The 24029-nt window shown below is 39.2% G+C and overlaps 1 protein-coding gene and 1 long non-coding RNA gene across 2 annotated transcripts in view; one reads left to right on the top strand and one right to left on the bottom strand.

Moving 5' to 3' along the window:
- The window catches only part of LOC124507605 (ankyrin repeat domain-containing protein 26-like), a 705441-nt gene that overhangs the window by 231679 nt on the left and 449733 nt on the right, over nucleotides 1-24029 (bottom strand). The window contains 2 exon segments of the mRNA XM_047073901.1: nucleotides 4222-4248; nucleotides 8627-8793. Of these exon segments, the coding sequence (XP_046929857.1) occupies nucleotides 4222-4248; nucleotides 8627-8793 (194 nt within the window).
- LOC124507614 (uncharacterized) overlaps nucleotides 1-24029 on the top strand; it is a 150607-nt gene that overhangs the window by 79393 nt on the left and 47185 nt on the right. The window lies entirely within an intron of this gene.

Consider the following 24029-nt stretch of genomic DNA (forward strand, 5'->3'; position numbering starts at 1 on the left):
ACCCAAAGCTATCTACACATTCAATGCAATCCCAATCAAAATTGCACCAGCATTCTTCTCGAACCTAGAACAAGCAATCCTAAAATTCATATGGAACCACAAAAGGCCCCGAATAGCCAAAGGAATTTTGAAGAAGAAGACCAAAGCAGGAGGCATCACAATCCCAGACTTCAGCCTCTACTACAAAGCTGTCATCATCAAGACAGCATGGTCTTGGCACAAAAACAGACACACAGACCAATGGAATAGAATAGAAACCCCAGAACTAGACCCACAAACGTATGGCCAACTCATCTGTGACAAAGCAGGAAAGAACATCCAATGGAAAAAAGACAGCCTCTTTAACAAATGGTGCTGGGAGAACTGGACAGCAACATGCAGAAGGTTGAAACTAGACCACTTTCTCACACCATTTACAAAAATAAACTCAAAATGGATAAAGGACCTAAATGTGAGACAGGAAACCATCAAAACCTTAGAGGAGAAAGCAGGAAAAGACCTCTCTGACCTCAGCCGTAGCAATCTCTTACTCGACACATCCCCAAAGGCAAGGGAATTAAAAGCAAAAGTGAATTACTGGGACCTTAGGAAGATAAAAAGCTTCTGCACAGCAAAGGAAACAACTAACAAAACTAAAAGGCAACCAACAGAATGGGAAAAGATATTTGCAAATGACATATGGGACAAAGGGCTAGTATCCAAAATCTATAAAGAGCTCACCAAACTCCACACCCGAAAAACAAATAACCCAGTGAAGAAATGGGCAGAAAACATGAATAGACACTTCTCTAAAGAAGACATCCAGATGGCCAACAGGCACATGAAAAGATGTTCAGCGTCGCTCCTTATCAGGGAAATACAAATCAAAACCACACTCAGGTATCACCTCACGCCAGTCAGAGTGGCCAAAATGAACAAATCAGGAGACTATAGATGCTGGAGAGGATGTGGAGAAACGGGAACACTCTTGCACTGTTGGTGGGAATGCAAATTGGTGCAGTCGCTCTGGAAAGCAGTGTGGAGGTTCCTCAGAAAATTAAAAATAGACCTACCCTATGACCCAGCAATAGCACTGCTAGGAATTTATCCAAGGGATATAGGAGTACTGATGCATAGGGGCACTTGTACCCCAATGTTCATAGCAGCACTCTCAACAATAGCCAAATTATGGAAAGAGCCTAAATGTCCATCAACTGGTGAATGGATAAAGAAATTGTGGTTTATATACACAATGGAATACTATGTGGCAATGAGAAAAAATGAAATATGGCCTTTTGTAGCAACGTGGATGGAACTGGAGAGTGTTATGCTAAGTGAAACAAGCCATACAGAGAAAGACAGATACCATAGGGTTTCACTCTTATGTGGATCCTGAGAAACTTAACAGGAACCCATGGGGGAGGGGAAGGAAAAAAAAAAAAGAGGTTAGAGTGGGAGAGAGCCAAAGCATAAGAGACTGTTAAAAACTGAGAACAAACTGAGGGTTGATGGGGGGTGATGGGTATTGAGGAGGGCACCTTTTGGGATGAGCACTGGGTGTTGTATGGAAACCAATATGTCAATAAATTTCATATATATAAAAAATAAAAAAAAAAGAAGTAGACAAATAAAAAAAAATAATAATAAAATCTTAAATCATAAAACTCCTAGAAGAAAACAGAGGATAAAATCTCCTTGACATAGATCTTACAAATGATTTAGGATAGGACATCCAAAGTACAAGCAATAAAAGCAAAAACAACCAATGCAATCAGCAATGTTTCTGCACAGCAAAAGAAACAAGCAACATGACGGAAAGGCAACCTATGGAAAGGATGAAAACATTTGCAAGCTACAAATATGAAAAACGTCAATATCTAAAATGTGTGAGGAATTCGTACAATTCAACAGCTAAAAACAAATATAATTACAAACTGGGCAAGGCACCTTAAAAGACGTCTCTCCTCAAAACATATTCAAAAATTTTTTTTTTCAACGTTTATTTTTTTTTGGGACAGAGAGAGACAGAGCATGAACAGGGGAGGGGCAGAGAGAGAGGGAGACACAGAATCGGAAACAGGCTCCAGGCTCTGAGCCATCAGCCCAGAGCCCGACGCAGGGCTCGAACTCACGGACCGCGAGATCGTGACCTGGCTGAAGTCGGACGCTTAACCGACTGCGCCACCCAGGCGCCCCTCCTCAAAACATATTCAAATAGCCAAGGGTACACAAGAAGGTGCTCGATATCACTATTCATCAGGGAAATGCAAATCAAAACTGCAGTATATAGATATCACTTTGACCTATTAAAATGGCTATTGTCAAAAAGACAAGAGATATCGTTGGCAAGGACGTACAGGAAAGGAATTCCTTGTACTCCTGTAGGACTGTAAATTGGGACAGCCACTAAGTAAAACAGTATGGTGGCTCCTCAACAAACTAAAGATAGAACCTCCATATGAGCCAATAATCCCATTTCTGGGTATATGTCTTAAAGACATGACATCCTTACCTTGGAGAGATATCTGCAGCCCTATGTTTATTGCAGCATTATTTACAATAGTCAAGAAACATGGGGCGCCTGGGTGGCTCAGTCGGTTAAGTGGCCGACTTCGGCCCAGGTCATGATCTCGCGGTCCGTGAGTTCAAGCCCCGCGTCGGGTTCTGTGCTGACAGCTCAGAGCCTGGAGCCTGTTTCAGATTCTGTGTCTCCCTCTCTCTGACCCTCCCCCGTTCATGCTTTGTCTCTCTCTGTCTCAAAAATAAATAAACGCTAAAAAGAAATTAAAAAAAATAGTCAAGAAACAACCTAAGAATCCATCACTGGATCCATGGATTAAAAATATGGTATACAGTTACAATGGAATATTTTCAGCCACAAACAAGAAGGAAATCCTGCCAGTTGTGACAACATGAGTGAAACTCGAGGGCTTTATCCTTAGTGAAAAGAAGTCAGACACAGGAAGACAAACACTGTATGATCTGACTTATATGTGGAATTAAAAAAAATTGCACGAAAAACAGAACAGACTGGTGGTTGCCAGGGTTAGGAGGCTGTGAGAAATGGGTAGATATTGGTCAAAGGGTACAAACTACCTGTTACAAGATTAATTAATTCTGGGTATTTAACGTGCAGGATGGTGATTACAGTGAACAATACTGTATCATATCATTTGAAAGTTGCTACAAGACTAGATCATCACAAACAAGAAATGATATTTATGTGAGATGATGGAACTATTGACACTATTGTGGTAATCATTTGACAATATAAAAGTGTATCAAATTAATACAGGTACACCTTACAGTTACACAGATGTATGTTACTTATATCTCATAAATCTGGAAACACTTCAAAAATTCAAAAGTACTCATATGTTATTATCTATCTCTCAGAAATAACAATCATCTGATTAGTTATGCTTTTGTTTAAAAAAAATGGTTTGCGGCGCCTGGGTGGCTCAGTACGTTAAGTGTATGACTTTGGCTCTGTTGTGATCTAAGGGTTTGTGGCTTCGAGCCCCACATCGGGCTGTGTGCTGACATCCCAGAGTCTGGAGCCTGCTTCGGAATCTTTGTCTCCCCCTCTCTCTGCCCCTCCCCAACTCTCACTTTGTCTCTCTCCAAATGAATAAACATTTTAAAAAATTTTAAAAAATGATTTGGTAACTTTTGCATACTTTTCGCCTAATATCTAATCCTGATAGAAAAAAATGGGGGATTCACCAAAAAGAAAATTATAATTCTGTTTTCATGGACTAAATGCATGCAACAGAATATTATTACCATACAGCTACATACATTTCCAAAAATAATGAAATTACCCGCAGATTTTTTTAGGACTTAAACATGAGCCCCGAAGAGCACCAAAAACAAAAACAAAACTAACAATTGTGGTTTTTTTCAAAAAACTGTTATACAGATAACTTTTTTCGTGGAAATAACATCCAAGAAAAGAAGAATCTTTGTGAAAGCAATTATCAAACAATTCCTCTCGACCCAAACTTCAAAAATGAATCTGTAATTATAGAATTTGAAATAGCTTTCATTTTGAACCCAGTCAATAGAAGCAACTTTGAAGTAGAAAACATCTGGGGAAAGCCACCTCAAACTTAGAAAAACAAAACAAAACAAAACAAAACAAAACAAAACAAAAAGAAACCCTAACACGTAGCCATGGTAACAAGAAGCCACCAGAATCAGTTTTAAATGTGTTAATCAATGCCAACCAGCCCTACTCACCAACCAATCCATTTCAGCTCCTTCCTTCTGAAAGACAGCGAATAAAGGACAAAAATGACTCCAATACACATGCTTCAGCGTGCCAACCAATCCACAACAGTCTCACCCAAATAAGCATGGTGCTTTAGATGAAAAACCATTTAATTTTCTGAAAGTCCCCTAATTCTCAAATTCCACTCTTCCCCAAACCCCTGTATAAGAATAGCAGACTGCTCTGTTAAAAAAGACTATACCTAACCAGCATAGCTCGCTCTTATTTGTAAGTGATCAATTCCAACTTCATCTTTTTATTTCAGATATTGAGGGCTCATAATCTTTGGCAAGAATTTTTAAAGTCTTATAATAATTTGCCACCATATTTTAGTTTCCTTAATAATTATAAAGGAAGATTGCTATTCCTTTGATACATTTCACCATAATGAAAACTAACATAAATACAACTAAAAGAACAAGTAGGAAGTAAACACAATATTGGGCCCCCCAAAATCCAAAAACTGTACATAACTGACAGGCTTAGTTGTCAGAATGAACCCACGCCAAAGTTTGTCAAGGTGGGGGCTAGTATTATGTTAAAAACTATACACACAAGTTAAACTCCGTTCACTCAATAAACATTATTGAATAAGTACTATATAGACTAGAACATTTTCTAGGCACTGAGGACATGGCAATGAACAGATAACAATCCTACTCATGAGTGAAGTAAACATACAATAACAATAAGCTACACAGGCAAAATATACAGTATTAGAGGAGAAAAACTAAAGCAGAGAAATCACATTTTGATGTGTTATAGGGAAAAGGGTAGTTGAAGTACTAGTCAGGATGGCCAAGAAAGGCCTTGCTAAGAAAGTGACTTTTAAGCAAAAACCTGAAAGGAGAAACAAACAAAAAAGGAAAAAGCAAGCCATGAGGTATCTGAGGGAAAGCATTCCAGATAGAGTCAACAGCAAGCACAGAAGTATGTCCGAAGTACTTAAAGAGTAGTGAGAAATCAGTATGGCTGGACAGAATGAAAGGGGTAGAAAAGAGTTCAAATCAGAGAGAGAGAAGGAGACACCTGATCATATACAGGCCTTGTCGGCATTAGGAAGAGTTTTGGCATGTACTCTGAGCGAAATGGGAGGCAATTAGGCTTTGAACAGAGGAAGGACACAATCCGACTTACGTTTTACTAGATCCAATGTGTTTAGAATTAACGGAAACAGAGGAAAAACCAAAGAAGAAACAAACAAACAAGAAGACCATTTAGTTACCTATTACACCAATATAAACAACAGATGATAGTCTATTGGTCATGGAAGATGTGTTTGGATTCTCGATATATTTGAAGGAAGACATGACAAGATTTGCTGACAGATGAGATGTCATGTGTATGAAAAAGAAAAAGAAAAGAGAAAGAAAAAGTGAAAGAAAGAAGAAAAAAAAAAGACAGGAGTCAAAGATGACACCAAGTTTTTTAGCAGAGCAACACATAGAACTGTTATTAACTCAATTAGGAAAGACATGCAAGGCAAATATTAAGAAAGAATATCAGGAGCTCAATTTGGGACATGTTAAGTTTGCAATAGCTATCCAGAAAGAGATATCAAGTGGGCAGTTTGATATGCGGGCCTGGAATTATGGAGAGAGATCCGGGCTGGAGATGTAAACTTGAGGATCATTAGAATATACAAGATAGTAAAAGTCAAGAGAAGGAAAATCAAAGGCAAATTCCTGGAAGACATCAATGGGTTAAAAGGTGGGGGACGAGAAGAAACAAGCAAATCAGGCTGAGGTGTACAGACTAGAAAGGCAGCGGGAAAATCAGGTGAGTGAGTGATAGCCTACAAGCAACATAGAGACAGAATTTTGGAGGAGAGAGTTTTCCATTGGGTCAAATATCGCTGAAAGGTTAAGTAAAATGAGATGTATGAAATTGTTTAGATTTATTAAAGTGAAAATCGGTGGTAACCTTGAAAAAACAATTCTGGAGGAGTGAGAGGGAAAATTGCTACAATGAATTCAAGAGTGGATGGGAGGGAGGGAAATCAGGATCAGAGAGTGAAGAAGGCTGTTGACAGATTTCATAGCTAAGTGGAATGGTCATGGTTGATCTAATTTTCTATTGTTGCTGTAGTTTTCAATTGTTACATACTGATTAGGTAGTATTTTTGTAATATTTGGAAGTCTTAAAAATTGCATATATGTAACACTAGGTTTTGTTTTTGTTTTTGTTTTTTTTGTTTTTTGTTTTTTGTTTTTTTTTTTTTTTTTTTTTTGCTTTTTTAAAATGCCAGACCAAGGTACAAAATAACTCACAAAATTATACACTGAGAAGACTCCTTAAATTTTTTCTAGATATATATAAGCTGATTACCATTTTTCTCATGCTTAGAAAGACCACAGAAAAACGAAGTTCCAAGGGCAGTATTTCGTGCTTGATAAAAATTATTAAACTCTAAGGGCACCTGGGTGGCCCAGTCCACAAAGCATCCAACTCTTGATTTCAGCTCAGGACATGATCTCTAGGTTCTCTAGCTTCGAGCTCTGCACTGACAGCATGGAGCCTCCTTGGGATTCTCTCTCTCCCTCTCTCTTTGCTCCTCCCCCACTCATGTGTGCATGCTCTCTCTCTCTCTCTCTCTCTCTCTCTCTCTCTCTCAAAATAAACATTTTTAAAACGTCACCCAACTCTAGGATATTTTATACTATCCAAAGTAATGAGTCATATTAAAATTTTATACACAGAAGTAAAAGGAGTTGGGAATGCAGAAAATAGTCCTACTTTGTAAACTGAATTGTCACAAATTGTACAACATGAAGGCACTGTTGAAAAATTTGGTGTGGTTCATGTTGAAATATAGTCTCTAAAAAGGCAGGATAATGGCATGCAAGCAAGGTACCTTTATAAAAATGATTCATTGCATTACCAGCATCTTGGTTTATAGCACAGGGGCCATGAAATGTTTATATAGAATATGAGACATGTTGCCACGTGAATCCTCTTGGCAATAATCAGATTAAGTTGAGGGTCCAACATTGGAGCACTCATGCACTGGGGAACAAAACCAAAAATCGAATAACTAGCAATTTTGTTGGTAGACTGCCAGTGTAGCAGGGAACTTCTGTTGCAATTCAGGAGATATTCAAATATTCTAACAAAATGTGCATAAGACATGACGTCAAACCAAACCAAATGCTTTAAATATACTTTGTTAAACCATCAGTACACATAGACCTAAATTCATTTTTTAAAATGGTCACATGCCCCATTACTTTATAGAAGTGAAACGTTACTTCCTTATTAATGAATGGATATTTAGCCTATCTCTGGGGCCCCTAGGTGGCTCAGTCTGGTGAACATCTGACTGTTGATGTTGGCTCAGGTCATGATCTTGTGGTCGTGAGATCGAGCCCTGTGTTGGCCTCTGCACTGTTAACGTGGAGTCTGCTTGGGATTCTCTCTCTCTCCCTCTCTGTCTCTGCTCCCCCTCAATGCTTGGGCTCCCGAGTGTGCACATTCTCTGTCTGTCTCTCAAAATAAGTCAATAAACATTTAGACTATCTCCTTCACATATATCCTTCACATATACATGTGACTATATCCTTCACATATACAATATCCTTCACATATACATGTAATATATATATATATATATATATATATATATATATATATATATATGTAACCTTAATATATCTGTCCTATTTTGTATATGTAATAATATATAATAAATGCCCTTATAGTGTGTGTGTGTGTGTGTGTGTGTGTGTGTGTGTGTGTTTGCACGTGCAGGCGCATGCGCTTGCTTATAGAAGTCATGTATTTCAGAAGGACCCAGTCCTGGCAATGAAACCATTGGAATAAAGAGATGACCTACCTGAAATATTTTTCTCACGTTATATTATTTATTTCTGACAGTGACAGAGACAGAGCACAAGCAGGGGAGGGGCAGAGAAAGAGGGAGGCACAGAATCTGAAGCAGGCTCCAGGCTCTGAGCTGTTAGCACAGAGCCTGACACAAGGCTCAAGCTCGTGAAGTGCAAGATCATGACCTGAGCCGAAGTTGGATGCTTACCCAACTGTGCCACCCAGGTGCCCCGACATATTTGAAATTTTGAAATACACTGCTAAATCACCTTTCAGAAGGGAGTTACCAATTTCATCCAACCACAGTGTCTAAGAATGTCATTTTCCTCACATTTCCTAACTTTGGTTATTTTATTTAATAAAATATTTATCACTATGACTGCAAAAAATGGTATCACATTGGTATTTACATTTTTCTCATTAGCACGTAGGATGAAATATCTCCACGAAAAATACGAAATTTGTTCATCATGAAGATTAGCTCAAACTAGAAAAGATTGTTGCATAGGAAAATAACAATTACCTACTATTTAAATATTGCTATAGGCTTACCTATCAGAATCTTTATTTTCTGTAATAGGCAATTGATGGTTATCAGTTTTTCCATTCTGTCTTTGTGCAATTAATCCAGCAGCCGCAGCATCATGTATGTTTTCTGATACTTCCATGTCACTTCCTCTGTGCTTCTTTTTTTCTTCAACCTTTAATGGAACTTGATACTAAAGGTAATTGTTACTTTAGTCAATAAAAAGAAGTTTTTTTCATTAACTTTATCAGTTGACACTTAGTTTGTCATAAATTCAATGGAGGAAAATATTTTGTGTTTACTTTATCATTACAAGTAATAGTAATTTTTATAAACTCTCCTTCATTTCTGTTGGAATTTTAAAAAGCAGAAGTTACCAAAATTTCTAAAAGGGCTTTCTTAATTTTGTACTTATTCATATCCACACTTTGCTACTGAGAATTCCCCACCCACCCCACCCCATCTGACCAAGAGATACAAAGAAATGAAAAGACAAGAGACAAAATGTGTCCTTTTCTTTCCTTACCACCTGGGATTTACACAACAGCCAGATTTAAAACATGGGACATGGAGGTGCTCCTGTAACAAAACCAGGAAGCTTTCCTCTTTCTGCACGGAGCTATTCTTTCCCTGACTGCCTTTTACAATTCTTTTTCTTTTGGATCCTAAGGTTCTCAAAAAAAGTGACAGTGTCCCCTAAAATTTATGAACCAAAGTTTGCCACAACACAAAAGGAACAAAGTGAAACAGACGTTAGGGTGGAATTCTGGGAAATTAGTAATGCTCTCCGAATCTCACATTCAATAACCATAAAACTTTATAGGGAGAGGGTATAAAAGTAATGATCACCTTTAATCCCATTTACTACTGATAATGCGAGTAAAACTCAAAAAGGTTAAATGATTTGTCCCAAGTTCCTAAAGTGGCATTCCCTAGCATTTTATGGCACCAAAAGAGACGATACAATTCTTGAATGCTGAATCAGAGAAATGACCACAAATTCATTAAATTAGTCAGATGCATGAAAAGTGTGACTTTCGCACAGTAAATTAATACCTTGATTTGGGACGAGGAGATTAGCTACTTATTCTTTTAAAGGAGGGTATCTCTAGATTTTGTCTATTTCTAAAGTCCACACATCTCAAAGCTCAGTTTTCTCCCTTGGAGTTAAATACTGAAGGTTTGCTGAAGGTTTATGCTACCTACATGGTAAAAATCACACAGGCCAAGAGGTATCATACTTTATTGAACATAAAGTGAAGGTTTGACTCAACAGAAACATTTGAGAATGAGATTAAAAAATGTGAAAAAAGGGGTGATCATACAAATAGCTGTTATTAAGCCTATCTCAAAGGGGTCATGTTGAAATACTAAGTTCCAAGATTGTGAATAAAGCAGACAAGACTGCCTATTTTTGTGGGGAATCAGCTTAGGAATTCCCTGAGCCTGAACTGATGGGTTAACTAGGCATAGAAAATTACAAAGCCATAGGATGCTCACACCCAAGTTTGGGTAAACAATATTAGGAATCTAGGTATAGAGAGGGCGGGGCAAAGGCTCCAAGACCAAGGTGTGAGACGTAAACAAGATTAGATATTCAGGAGGACACACTCCCCAATTTAGTCCTATGGCAGAAAGCTGCTTTCACAGGAAGGAAGGACCAAATGAGGTAAACAGGTAAATAGGGCTATAGGCTGTAGGCTGCAGGGTGAAGATGCCCAGAGGGGAGCTAATTAGCAAAAGAAAGGTGCCTTGTGGATCCTGAGGTAGCATCTGTCTTCTCCCCTAGACTAGCTAAGATAAACAGAGAAGCTGCCTCAGGTCAGCTGTTAACAACCATCTGCCAGGCGCCAGGATTTTGTTTTACATTGACCCTAACCCCTAACACCCTATATCTTGAAACCCCCTTTCCCTCATGCCCATGAGTTCATGTTCACAGATTGATTGTCTCTTTGTGCACATCCATCACCATGTTTGGAAGCCTTCTGATCCTATTAAAAACAGAGCAAGGACCCTTAATCCGGGCTCTTGTGTTCTCCGGGACATTAGCTGTCTCTCCCATTGTAATCCTGCATCCCGCTGCTGTCTTGCTAGACAAGCAAGAACCCTAGACCCAGAGTCTACAGACACATACTGAAACAATACATAGATTGCTTTAGCTGGGAACATGTGTTTATATTCCTTCTCTTAGTTATTGCTTCTTTCTCATTTTATTGTTTATGGAAATGCAATTTATATTTAAGCCAATATATTAAAAAAAAACAACCTGGAGATTATTATGTTTTTTAAGCAGTTTCTTTATGGTTATTCTGGTTCGTGAGGTCACATGGTACTTATATAGCTAAGTTAGTTTCCCAGTTCATATACTACTTGGAAGACTGACACTGAAACTTTAAGGAAAACAAATCACAAGAATGTTTCCCTGAACTCCTTTTTGTTAGATAGCAGAAATAATCTATTTCCAGACACAATTACTTATTTAGACAATTCCATTGTATGCACACTCTTGTTCTTTTGAGTGGAGAATCCGAATGGATCAGATAATTGCTAACGAGAAAAAACAAGAGTTTCCTTCCGTAAGGAAACACAGATCCAATGTGTCATTGGACCAGATGTATTCAGATATACATAGATATATATTGGCTTTAATATATACATTTATATACATGGATATCAACACCGATATATTGAGATCTTTTCATCCAACAGCAGTAGAACGCACATTCTTCTTAAGTGCACATAGAACATTCTCCAATATAGATCACATCCTGGGTCATAAAACATCCCTCCACAAATATAAAAGGAATGAGATCCTACCATGCATATTTTTAGATCACAACGCTCAGACACTGGGAATCAACCTCAAGAACAAAAACTCGAAAGCCTCCAAATACATGGAGGTTACAGAAGTTCCTACTCAAGACAGAATGGGTCCACCAGGCGATTAAGGAAGAAACTAAAAACCATATGGAAGCAAATGAAAATGAAAAAACGCAATCCAAACCCTTTAGAATGCAGCAAAGGCAGTCCTTAGAGTAAAATACATTGCAATCCAGGCCTATCTTCAGAAGCGAGGATGGTCCCAAATACAGAAACTAACTTCACTCCTAATCGAACTAGAAACACAGCAGCAAAGAAAGCCCAACGTCAGCAGAAGTAGGGAAACAAAAAAGCGTAGAGCAGAAATAAATCCTATAGAATCCAAAAACAAGGTTGCACACATCAATCAATCTAAGAGATGTGTTTTTTTAAAATAAGCAAAATTGATAACCCCCTAGCCACACTTCTCAAAAAGAAGAAAGAGAGGCCCAAACAGATAAAATCACAAATGAAAGACAAGAGATCACAACCAACACCACAGAAATACAACAAGGATCCGAGGATACTATGAAAAAGTATATGCCAACAACCTGGACAACCTGGAAGACATGGACAAATTCCTAGACACCCACACACTACCAAAAGCCAAACGGGAAGAAATAGAAAACGTGAACAGACCCATAACCCGTGAAGACATTCAATCAGTTATTAAAAATCTCCCAACAAAGATGAGTCCTGGGCAGGATGGCATCCCAGGGGAATTCTACCAGACATTTAAAGCAGAGTTAATCCTTCTTCTTCGCAAGCTGTTCCAAAAAAATAGAAACAGAAGGAAAGCTTCTGGACTCCTTCTGTGAAACCAGCATTACGTTGATTTCCAAAGCAGACAGAGACCCCACTAAAAAGCAGAATGACAGGCCAATGTTCCTGATGAACATGGATGCAAACCTTCTCAATAAGATACTAGCAAATGTAATGCAACGGTATATTAAGAGAATTATTTTCCAGGATCAAGTGCAATTCTTTCCTGGGCAGCAGGGCTGGTTCAATATTCACAAATCAATCAACATGACACGTCCCATGAAGAGAAGAAAGGATAAGAACCATATGATCCTGTCAATAGATGCAGGAAAAGCATTTGACAAAATACAGCACCATTTCTTATTACAACCCTCAAGAAAATCGGATAGAAGGAATAGACCTCCAAACCCTAAAAGCCACATATGAACAGGCCACAGCTAATAGCCTCCTCCATGGAGAAACACTGAGAGCTTTTCCCCTGAGATCAGGAACATGGAAGGGATTTCTACTCTCACCACTGTTGCTTAGCATAATGTTGGAAGTCCTAGACTCAGACATCACACAACAAAATGAATTAAAAGGCATCCAAGTTGACAACAAGAGGTCAAACTTTCACAGTTTGCAGATGACACGATAATGTATGTGGACATCCTGAAAGCCTCCACCAAAAAACTGCTAGAAAGGATACATGCATTCAGCAAAGCTGCAGGATTAAAATCAATGCACCCAAATCGGTTGCATGTCTATACACCAATCATGAAACATTAGAAAGAGATATCAAGGAATCGATCCCATTTACCACTGCACCAAACCATAAAACACCTAGCATTAAACCTAACCAAAGAGGTAAAAGATCTGTATGCTGAAAACTATAGACAACTTATGAAAGAAACTGAAGAACACACAAAGAACCCGGAAAATATCCCATGCTCATGGGTTGCAAGAACAAACATTGTTAAAATGTCAATACTACCCGAAGCAATCTGTACACTCAATGCAATCCCAATCAAAATAACAGCAGCATTCTTCACAGAACTAGAACAAACAATCCTAAACTTTGGGGAGAACCACAAAAGACCCAGACCAGAACAACCAAAGTAAGGTTGAAAAAGAAAACCAGAGTGGGGGAGGCATCACAATCCCGGACTTTAGCCTGTACTACAAAGCTGGACTCCTCAAATGCACGGTATTAGCTCCAAACAAGCACAGAGGCCAATGGAATAGAATAGAGAACCCAGAAATAGGCCCACAGATGTGTGGCCAACTAAGCTCCAACAAAGCAGGAAAGAGTAGCTAATGCAAAAAAGACAGTCTCTTTAGCTAATGGTGCTGGGAGAACTGGACAGCAACATGCACAAGAGTGAACCTGGACCACTTTCTTACACCTTACACAAACATAAACTCCAATGCATGAAAAAGCTTACCGTGAGACAGGAAACCATCAAAATCCTAGAGGAGAAAGCAGGCAACCACCTCTCTGACCTCGGCTGCAGCGATTACTTACTTGACATGTCTCCAAAGGCAAGGGAAAATAAAAGCAAAAGTGAACTTTTGGGACCTCATCAAGATACAAAGCTGCCACACAGCAAAGACAACAATCAACAACTTTAAAGGCAACCAACGGAATGGGAGAAGATATGTATTTGCAAATGGCATATCACATAAAGGGTTAGGATAAAAAAGTCTATAAAGAACTTGCCAAACTCAACACCCGGAAACCAAGTAAGCGAAGAAAGGGGCAGAGGACGTGAATAGACACTTTTCCAAAGGAGACACCCAGATGGCCAATGGACACATGCAAAGATGCTCAACATCACACATCATCCAGGAAATACAAATCAAACCCCACTGGGATAACACCTCAATCAGTCAGAGTGTGGTGGTGAAATACACACCCCTGGAAATAACAGATGTTGGCGAGGATGTGGCAAAATGGGAACCCTCTTGCACTGTTGGTGGCAATGCAAACGGGTGCAGCCACTCTGGAAAGCAGTGTGGAGGTTCCTCAAAAAATTAAAAGTAGAATTACAGCACTAGTAGGCATTTATCCAAAGGATACAGGAGTGCTGATTTGTAGGGGTTGTACCCCAGAATTGATAGCAGTTCTATCAACAATCGCCAAATTATGGAAAGAGCCCAAATGTCCATCAACCGATGAATGGCTAAAGAAGAGGTGGTGGTCTATCTACAACGGAATAATACGACCTGGCCATGAAAAAGAATGGAATCTTGCCATTTGCAACACTGTGGAAGCAACTGGAAGGTATGATGCTAAATGAAATAAGTCGGTCAAGAGAAAGATATCATGTTTTCACTCATATGTGGAATTTGAAAACTTCACACAAGACCATAGGGGAAGGGAAAGAAAAAAAATAGTTACAAATACCTAGAGGGAGGCAAACCATATGATGATCTTAAAAGACAGAGAACAAGCTGAGGGTTGGTGGGGGTGGGGAGTTAAGGGGGTGGAAAAAAGGGATGGTGGGCATTGAGGAAGGCACATGTTGGAGTAAGCCCTGGGGTTATCCGGAAGTGATGAATTCCATGAATCTACTCCCTAAGCCAAGACTACAATGTACACACTATATATTCCCTAACTGGACACTAAATTGTCAAATAATAAAAATAAAGAACAAATAAAGAATAATAATGAAAACAGGGGAGGGGCGCCTGGGTGGCTCAGTCAGTTAAGTCTCCGATTTTTGCTCACGTCATGAGCTCTTGGTTCATGACTTCGAGCCCCGCATCAGGCTCTCTGCTGTCAGCACAGAGCCTGATTTGGACCCTCTGTACCCCTCTCCCTACCCCTCTCCTTCTCCCTCACTTTCTCTCAAAAATAAACAAACACTAAAAATATTCTTAAGGAGTAAAAATAATACAATCACAAAAGCAGGGGAAAAAAACATGAGATTCAAGATTTCAACTCCATATTTTAACAGTAGTTTTAAGGATGTAAAATATGCTTTTACTAATATACACAAATAGTCATTTCTGTAATGAATAGCATTAAGAGTCATAAAAAGTTTTAACTGTGAAACACTAATTCAGGATTTTATAAGAATACTGCATTTTAAAAATTACTCTTGGGACGCCTGGGTGGCTCAGTCAGTTGAGCGTCCAACTCTTAGTTTCAGCTCGAGTCATGATCCCAAGGCCATGGGATCAAGCCCTGCGTCAGGTCCACACGAAGCATGGAGTTGGCTTGCGATTCATATGCTCCCTCACTCTCTCTCAAAAATCAACATTAAAAAAAATAGTAAAACGAATGAAAAAGTTAATCTTAAGGGACAAGATTTAAAGTATAGAAGAGAAATACAGGATTACAGAATTTTGAGCCATTTTCCAGGACTACCACGATGTCTAAGAAAAATATAAAAACCGATTTTAAACTTCATATAGTTTTATTATTCCACTGGGAACAGCATATGAAGAGCTCTAATTTCCTATCTACACCATATAGGAAGGTTGTTAAGGACCCGAGAAGGAATCTAGTATTAAGCAACTAATATATTTATGATCATCCAATTTGAAGATTTAAAGTCTTCCAATACATGTTTGATTATCAAGGAAGACTGAACATTCCCAGGAGGAAAGAAGAAAGGGACCCCAAAAAAAAAAATCAACTCAGCAGTCTTTCTCAGTTTTAGACATGAAAGAATTTAGGGGATAAATTGAACAACTATGAATACTAAAGTTTCCCCTGAATAATATAAAATGTATCTTGGGGTGCCTGGGGGAATCAGTCGGCTAAGCATCCGACTTCAGCTCAGGTCACGATCTCACGGTTCCTGAGCTCGAGCCCCGCGTGTCAGGCTCTGAGCTGTCAGCACAGAAGAAGCACAGCACAGAAGCCTGCATTAGATTCTGTGACAGCACAGAAGCCTGCGTCAGATTCTGTGTCTCCCTCTCTCTCTGCCATTGCCCCTCTCATGCTCCATCTCTCTCAAAAATAAATAAATATTGTTTTAAAAATGTATCTATTGTCGGAAATCTTTGAAAAAGTAAAAATCACCTCCTACAACGAATTTTGCATACCCTCTTGGCAACCTTTCATGCCTTATGATTCTGTCATGACAAAGAGTTCATATTAGACAAAAATTTATACATGTTGAGTTCATTCATTTGGAATGTGTGTATGTGTCTATTATATGCAGATACTATTAAAAAAAGAGTGGCACCTGGGTGGCTCAGCTGGTTAAGCGTCCACCTTGATTTTGGCTCAGGTTATTCAAGCTCTGTGTCGGGTTTGACACTGGCAGCACAGACCCTGCTTAGGACTCTCTCTCTCTCTCTCTCTGTCTCTGTCTTACTCTCTCTCTCTCTCAAAATACATAAACAATTGAAAACTTAAAATTAAAAAAAGATAAATCAGAATGCAGAAAACATATTTTATATATTTTTTCTTTCAGAGTGTGGCAGCTTAAGTGGCACCTGGGTAGCTCAGGCAGTTAAGCATCTTGATTTGGGCTCAGGTCGTCATCTCACAAACCGGTTTGTGAGTCTGAGCTATGCGTCGAGCTCTGTGCTGACAATGAAGAGCCTGTCTGGGATTCTCTATGTCTCTCCCCTCTCTCCCTGTCCCTACCCTGCTTGCTCTCTCTCTCAAAATAAATAAATAAGTTAAAAAAAAAAAACAAATTCAGTGTCGCAGCTTCAAATTTAGTTTTTCATTTCACGGATAAAGAACCTTATTTACATCACCAGAAATTTTATTTAATGAAAAGAATAAATGTTTATTTCCTCTCTTTCTACTCTAAAAGACCTAAAATATGCCAAGATTATACCACACAGTAGGTTACCTTAGAAACCCCAAGAAAGACAATAACCAAAAAGTGAAAATTAGCAATCAACCTGGTATGGACTAAAACAGATTTCACTTTGCATTCCTTAGAAACACAGGTTTTGCTAAACTAAATCTAGGATATCACCTTTATTAAACTGAAAGGCAAGGGCAAAATTTCTTTCGGTTCTTCACAGAAATCAGCTGAAAGTCATTCAGAAGAGTCTAAGCATTTTTTGGTTGTTACCTGGCTTTTTTTTTCTTAACTTGCACTTAAAATATCCCCTCCCACATTTTATAATTTAAAGAGCATCTGCTCTGCCTTAATCCCACTATTGCTGCTGTGATTTTATGATACTTTCCCTCAACTCTTCATACTTTAAGTTCAACTCGCCCTTCTAAAATGAATTCTTCCCCTTCAACCCCCTCCTCATCTTCATATGCATCGAGCTATTCTTTCCAGCTGCCTTCTCCTTCTTTGCTTCCATAAAGGCATACCTGAGAATTATCTACTCCCACCAAACTTTCTAAATTTCAATCCTGTACCTTCCTCTCTGTTGTCATTACACTGATTTCTATTATGATCTTGAGGACTTCCATTTCTTCCTAAGATCCTTTTCATCATTATAAGGAGCAAGAGGATGGTACGGGTGGGGGCAGTATAAAACGAAACAACTTACCTTTGCAAGACCAAGGACACCTAACGTCTTGAGAGAAGGTTTCAGAAGAGATTTAGATGATGGTAAAACAGGAATAGGATCCCCATAAACTCTGACTTGTGGTTTGGAAAGAGTTTCAGCCATATCTCTATTTTCAGAATCAGGATTGTTGTCCTCAGATAAGGTTCCATCTTCTGGTTTCATAGTGCCACGTTTTGGTCTCACTTAGTAGAAAACAAAGTAAAGAGGACATGAAAATATCTGTAACTTCAAATTAGTGAATAACACAAGAAGGGACAAGAATTAATGAATAATATAAGTCTTCCAATAGCTTACTGTTTTTAATGAATTGCCAAGAAGAATGCAGTAGCTTTGCTATGCGTGATTTCGGGACATTCTAGAAAAGAATTAATAGCTGTAAGGATTACAAGAATCCAATTCGATAACATCATTGTAATATTCACCATTACCACATGAGCACCATTACACAAGGAACACAGGCTTTGGAATCATTCAAATGTAGATTCACTTCTCAGTTACGCCGTTTACTATTTATTACCAGTCTCCATTTCCTTATGTGGTGAGGATTACAAGAGATCTCATAAGTAGTCCCAAATGTTACTCGCCGTACCTGTAACTGATTAATATCGGGTAAATGCTTTACCAAAGTAACCTCAGATAAACATTGAACCCTAGGTAATTGAAAGCATGTTGAAAAAACTAACACTAAGAAATTTAAATATGTTATCTTGTGAAGTGTTTGCATGATTTAGACTGGCATGAACTATCTCTTGTAAGAGAAAATATACAAACGTACTCTTCAGTAGTATCTTATGTCGGTAAGTTGGAATTGCAAACAGTTTAAGTGGCTTCTGTTTCTCAAAACACTAAAGACAAATATGACTGTTTTTTTTATATGAAGTTTATTGACAAATTGGTTTCCATACAACACCCAGTGCTCATCCCAAAAGGTGCCCTCCTCAATACCCATCACCCACCCACCCCTCCCTCCCACCCCCCATCAACCCTCAGTTTGTTCTCAGTTTTTTTTTTTTTTATGAAGTTTATTGACAAATTGGTTTCCATACAACACCCAGTGCTCATCCCAAAAGGTGCCCTCCTCAATACCCATCACCCACCCGCCCCTCCCTCCCACCCCCCATCAACCCTCAGTTTGTTCTCAGTTTTTAACAGTCTCTTATGCTTTGGCTCTCTCCCACTCTAACGTCCTTTTTTTTTTTTTTACCTTCCCCTCCCCCATGGGTTCCTGTTAAGTTTCTCAGGATCCACATAAGAGTGAAACCATATGGTATCTGTCTTTCTCTGTATGGCTTATTTCACTTAGCATCACACTCTCCAGTTCCATCCACGTTGCTACAAAAGGCCATATTTCATTTTTTCTCATTGCCACGTAGTATTCCATTGTGTATATAAACCACAATTTCTTTATCCATTCATCAGTTGATGGACATTTAGGCTCTTTCCATAATTTGGCTATTGTTGAGAGTGCTGCTATGAACATTGGGGTACAAGTGCCCCTATGCATCGGTACTCCTGTATCCCTTGGGTAGATTCCTAGCAGTGCTATTGCTGGGTCATAGGGTAGGTCTATTTTTAATTTTCTGAGGAACCTCCACACTGCTTTCCAGAGCGGCTGCACCAATTTGCATTCCCACCAACAGTGCAAGAGGGTTCCCGTTTCTCCACATCCTCTCCAGCATCTATAGTCTCCTGATTTGTTCATTTTGGCCACTCTGACTGGCGTGAGGTGATACCTGAGTGTGGTTTTGATTTGTATTTCCCTGATAAGGAGCGACGCTGAACATCTTTTCATGTGCCTGTTGGCCATCTGGATGTCTTCTTTAGAGAAGTGTCTATTCATGTTTTCTGCCCATTTCTTCACTGGGTTATTTGTTTTTCGGGTGTGGAGTTTGGTGAGCTCTTTATAGATTTTAGATACTAGCCCTTTGTCCGATATGTCATTTGCAAATATCTTTTCCCATTCCGTTGGTTGCCTTTTAGTTTTGTTGGTTGTTTCCTTTGCTGTGCAGAAGCTTTTTATCTTCCTAAGGTCCCAGTAATTCACTTTTGCTTTTAATTCCCTTGCCTTTGGGGATGTGTCGAGTAAGAGATTGCTACGGCTGAGGTCAGAGAGGTCTTTTCCTGCTTTCTCCTCTAAGGTTTTGATGGTTTCCTGTCTCACATTTAGGTCCTTTATCCATTTTGAGTTTATTTTTGTAAATGGTGTGAGAAAGTGGTCTAGTTTCAACCTTCTGCATGTTGCTGTCCAGTTCTCCCAGCACCATTTGTTAAAGAGGCTGTCTTTTTTCCATTGGATGTTCTTTCCTGCTTTGTCACAGATGAGTTGGCCATACGTTTGTGGGTCTAGTTCTGGGGTTTCTATTCTATTCCATTGGTCTGTGTGTCTGTTTTTGTGCCAAGACCATGCTGTCTTGATGATGACAGCTTTGTAGTAGAGGCTGAAGTCTGGGATTGTGATGCCTCCTGCTTTGGTCTTCTTCTTCAAAATTCCTTTGGCTATTCGGGGCCTTTTGTGGTTCCATATGAATTTTAGGATTGCTTGTTCTAGGTTCGAGAAGAATGCTGGTGCAATTTTGATTGGGATTGCATTGAATGTGTAGATAGCTTTGGGTAGTATTGACATTTTGACAATATTTATTTTTCCAATCCATGAGCAGGGAATGTCTTTCCATTTCTTTAAATCTTCTTCAATTACCTTCATAAGTTTTCTATAGTTTTCAGCATACAGATCCTTTACATCTTTGGTTAGATTTATTCCTAGGTATTTTATGCTTCTTGGTGCAATTGTGAATGGGATCAGTTTCTTTATTTGTCTTTCTGTTGCTTCATTGTTAGTGTATAAGAATGCAACTGATTTCTGTACATTGATTTTGTATCCTGCAACTTTGCTGAATTCATGTATCAGTTCTAGCAGACTTTTGGTGGAGTCTATCGGATTTTCCATGTATAATATCATGTCATCTGCAAAAAGCGAAAGCTTGACTTCATCTTTGCCAATTTGGATGCCTTTGATTTCCTTTTGTTGTCTGATTGCTGATGCTAGAACTTCCAGCACTATGTTAAACAACAACGGTGAGAGTGGGCATCCCTGTCGTGTTCCTGATCTCAGGGAAAAAGCTCTCAGTTTTTCCCCGTTGAGGATGATGTTAGCTGTGGGCTTTTCATAAATGGCTTTTATGATCTTTAAGTATGTTCCTTCTATCCCGACTTTCTCTAGGGTTTTTATTAAGAAAGGGTGCTGGATTTTGTCAAAGGCCTTTTCTGCATCGATTGACAGGATCATATGGTTCTTCTCTTTTTTTTTGTTAATGTGATGTATCACGTTGATTGATTTGCGAATGTTGAACCAGCCCTGCATCCCAGGAATGAATCCCACTTGATCATGGTGAATAATTCTTTTTATATGCTGTTGAATTCGATTTGCTAGTATCTTATTGAGAATTTTTGCATCCATATTCATCAGGGATATTGGCCTGTAGTTCTCTTTTTTTACTGGGTCTCTGTCTGGTTTAGGAATCAAAGTAATACTGGCTTCATAGAATGAGTCTGGAAGCTTTCCTTCCCTTTCTATTTCTTGGAATAGCTTGAGAAGGATAGGTATTATCTCTGCTTTAAACGTCTGGTAGAACTCCCCTGGGAAGCCATCTGGTCCTGGACTCTTATTTGTTGGGAGATTTTTGATAACCGATTCAATTTCTTCGCTGGTTATGGGCCTGTTCAAGCTTTCTATTTCCTCCTGATTGAGTTTTGGAAGAGTGTGGGTGTTCAGGAATTTGTCCATTTCTTCCAGGTTGTCCAATTTGTTGGCATATAATTTTTCATAGTATTCCCTGATAATTGTTTGTATCTCTGAGGGATTGGTTGTAATAATTCCATTTTCATTCATGATTTTATCTATTTGGGTCATCTCCCTTTTCTTTTTGAGAAGCCTGGCTAGAGGTTTGTCAATTTTGTTTATTTTTTCAAAAAACCAACTCTTGGTTTCGTTGATCTGCTCTACAGTTTTTTTAGATTCTATATTGTTTATTTCTGCTCTGATCTTTATTATTTGTCTTCTTCTGCTGGGTTTAGGCTGCCTTTGCTGTTCTGCTTCTATTTCCTTTAGGTGTGCTGTTAGATTTTGTATTTGGGATTTTTCTTGTTTCTTGAGATAGGCCTGGATTGCAATGTATTTTCCTCTCAGGTCTGCCTTCGCTGCGTCCCAAAGCGTTTGGATTGTTGTATTTTCATTTTCGTTTGTTTCCATATATTTTTTGATTTCTTCTCTAATTGCCTGGTTGACCCATTCATTCGTTAGTAGGGTGTTCTTTAACCTCCATGCTTTTGGAGGTTTTCCAGACTTTTTCCTGTGGTTGATTTCAAGCTTCATAGCATTGTGGTCTGAAAGTATGCATGGTATAATTTCAATTCTTGTAAACTTATGAAGGGCTGTTTTGTGACCCAGTATATGATCTATCTTGGAGAATGTTCCATGTGCACTCGAGAAGAAAGTATATTCTGTTGCTTTGGGATGCAGAGTTCTAAATATATCTGTCAAGTCCATCTGATTCAGTGTCTCATTCAGGGCCCTTGTTTCTTTATTGACCGTGTGTCTAGATGATCTATCCATTTCTGTAAGTGGGGTGTTAAAATCCCCAGCAATTACCACATTCTTATCAATAAGGTTGCTTCTGTTTATGAGTAATTGTTTTATATATTTGGGGGCTCCGGTATTCGGCGCATAGACATTTATAATTGTTAGCTCTTCCTGATGGATAGACCCTGTAACTATTATATAATGTCCTTCTTCATCTCTTGTTACAGCCTTTAATTTAAAGTCTAGTTTGTCTGATATAAGTATGGCTACTCCAGCTTTCTTCTGGCTTCCAGTAGCATGATAAATAGTTCTCCATCCCCTCACTCTCAATCTAAAGGTGTCCTCAGGTCTAAAATGAGTCTCTTGTAGACAGCAAATAGATGGGTCTTGTTTTTTTATCCATTCTGATACCCTATGTCTTTTGGTTGGCGCATTTAATCCATTTACATTCAGTGTTATTATAGAAAGATACGGGTTTAGAGTCATTGTGATGTCTGTCTATTTTATGCTTGTAGTGATGTCTCTGGTACTTTGTCTCACAGGGTCCCCCTTAGGATCTCTTGTAGGGCTGGTTTAGTGGTGACAAATTCCTTCAGTTTTTGTTTGTTTGGGAAGACCTTTATCTCTCCTTCTATTGTAAATGACAGACTTGCTGGATAAAGGATTCTCGGCTGCATATTTTTGCTGTCTAGCACCCTGAATATCTCGTGCCAATTCTTTCTGGCCTGCCAAGTTTCAAAAGAGAGATCAGTCACGAGTCTTATAGGTCTCCCTTTATATGTGAGGGCACGTTTACCCCTTGCTGCTTTCAGAATTTTCTCTTTATCCTTGTATTTTGCCAGTTTCACTATGATATGTCGTGCAGAAGATCGATTCAAGTTACGTCTGAAGGGAGTTCTCTGTGCCTCTTGGATTTCAATGCCTTTTTCCTTCCCCAGTTCAGGGAAGTTCTCAGCTATTATTTCTTCAAGTACCCCTTCAGCACCTTTCCCTCTCTCTTCCTCCTCTGGGATACCAATTATGCGTATATTATTTCTTTTTAGTGTATCACTTAGTTCTCTAATTTTCCCCTCATACTCTTGGATTTTTTTATCTCTCTTTTTCTCAGCTTCCTCTTTTTCCATAACTTTATCTTCTAGTTGACCTATTCTCTCCTCTGCCTCTTCCATCCGAGCCGTGGTGGTTTGCATTTTGTTTTCCATTTCCTTTAAAGCGTTTTTCAGCTCCTCGTGACTGTTCCTTAGTCCCCTGATGTCTGTAGCAAGAGATTCTCTGCTGTCCTGTATGCTGTTTTCCAGCCCAGCGATTAATTTTATGACTATTATTCTAAATTCACTTTCTGTTATATTATTTAAATCCTTTTTGATCAGTTCATTAGCTGTTGTTATTTCCTGGAGATTCTTCTGAGGGGAATTCTTCCGCTTGGTCATTTTGGATAGTCCCTGGTGTGGTGAGGGCCTGCAGGGCACTTCCCCTGTGCTGTGGTGTATAACTGGAGTTGGTGGGCGGGGCCGCAGTCCGACCTGATGTCTGCCCCCAGCCCACCGCTGTGGCCACAGTCAGACTGGTGTGTGCCTTCTCTTCCCCTCTCCTAGGGGCGGGATTCACTGTGGGGTGGCGTGGCCCGTCTGGGCTACTTGCACACTGCCAGGCTTGTGATGCTGGGGATCTGGCGTATTAGCTGGGGTGGGAAGGCAAGGTGCACGGCGGCAGGGGGGGCAGGCTTAGCTCGCTTCTCCTTAGGTGATCCA

Source organism: Lynx rufus, unplaced genomic scaffold (genome assembly GCF_022079265.1).
Source record: "Lynx rufus isolate CCGP_SWC_20201006 ecotype Redwood Valley unplaced genomic scaffold, mLynRuf1.p SCAF_12, whole genome shotgun sequence".
NCBI lineage: Eukaryota > Metazoa > Chordata > Mammalia > Carnivora > Felidae > Lynx > Lynx rufus.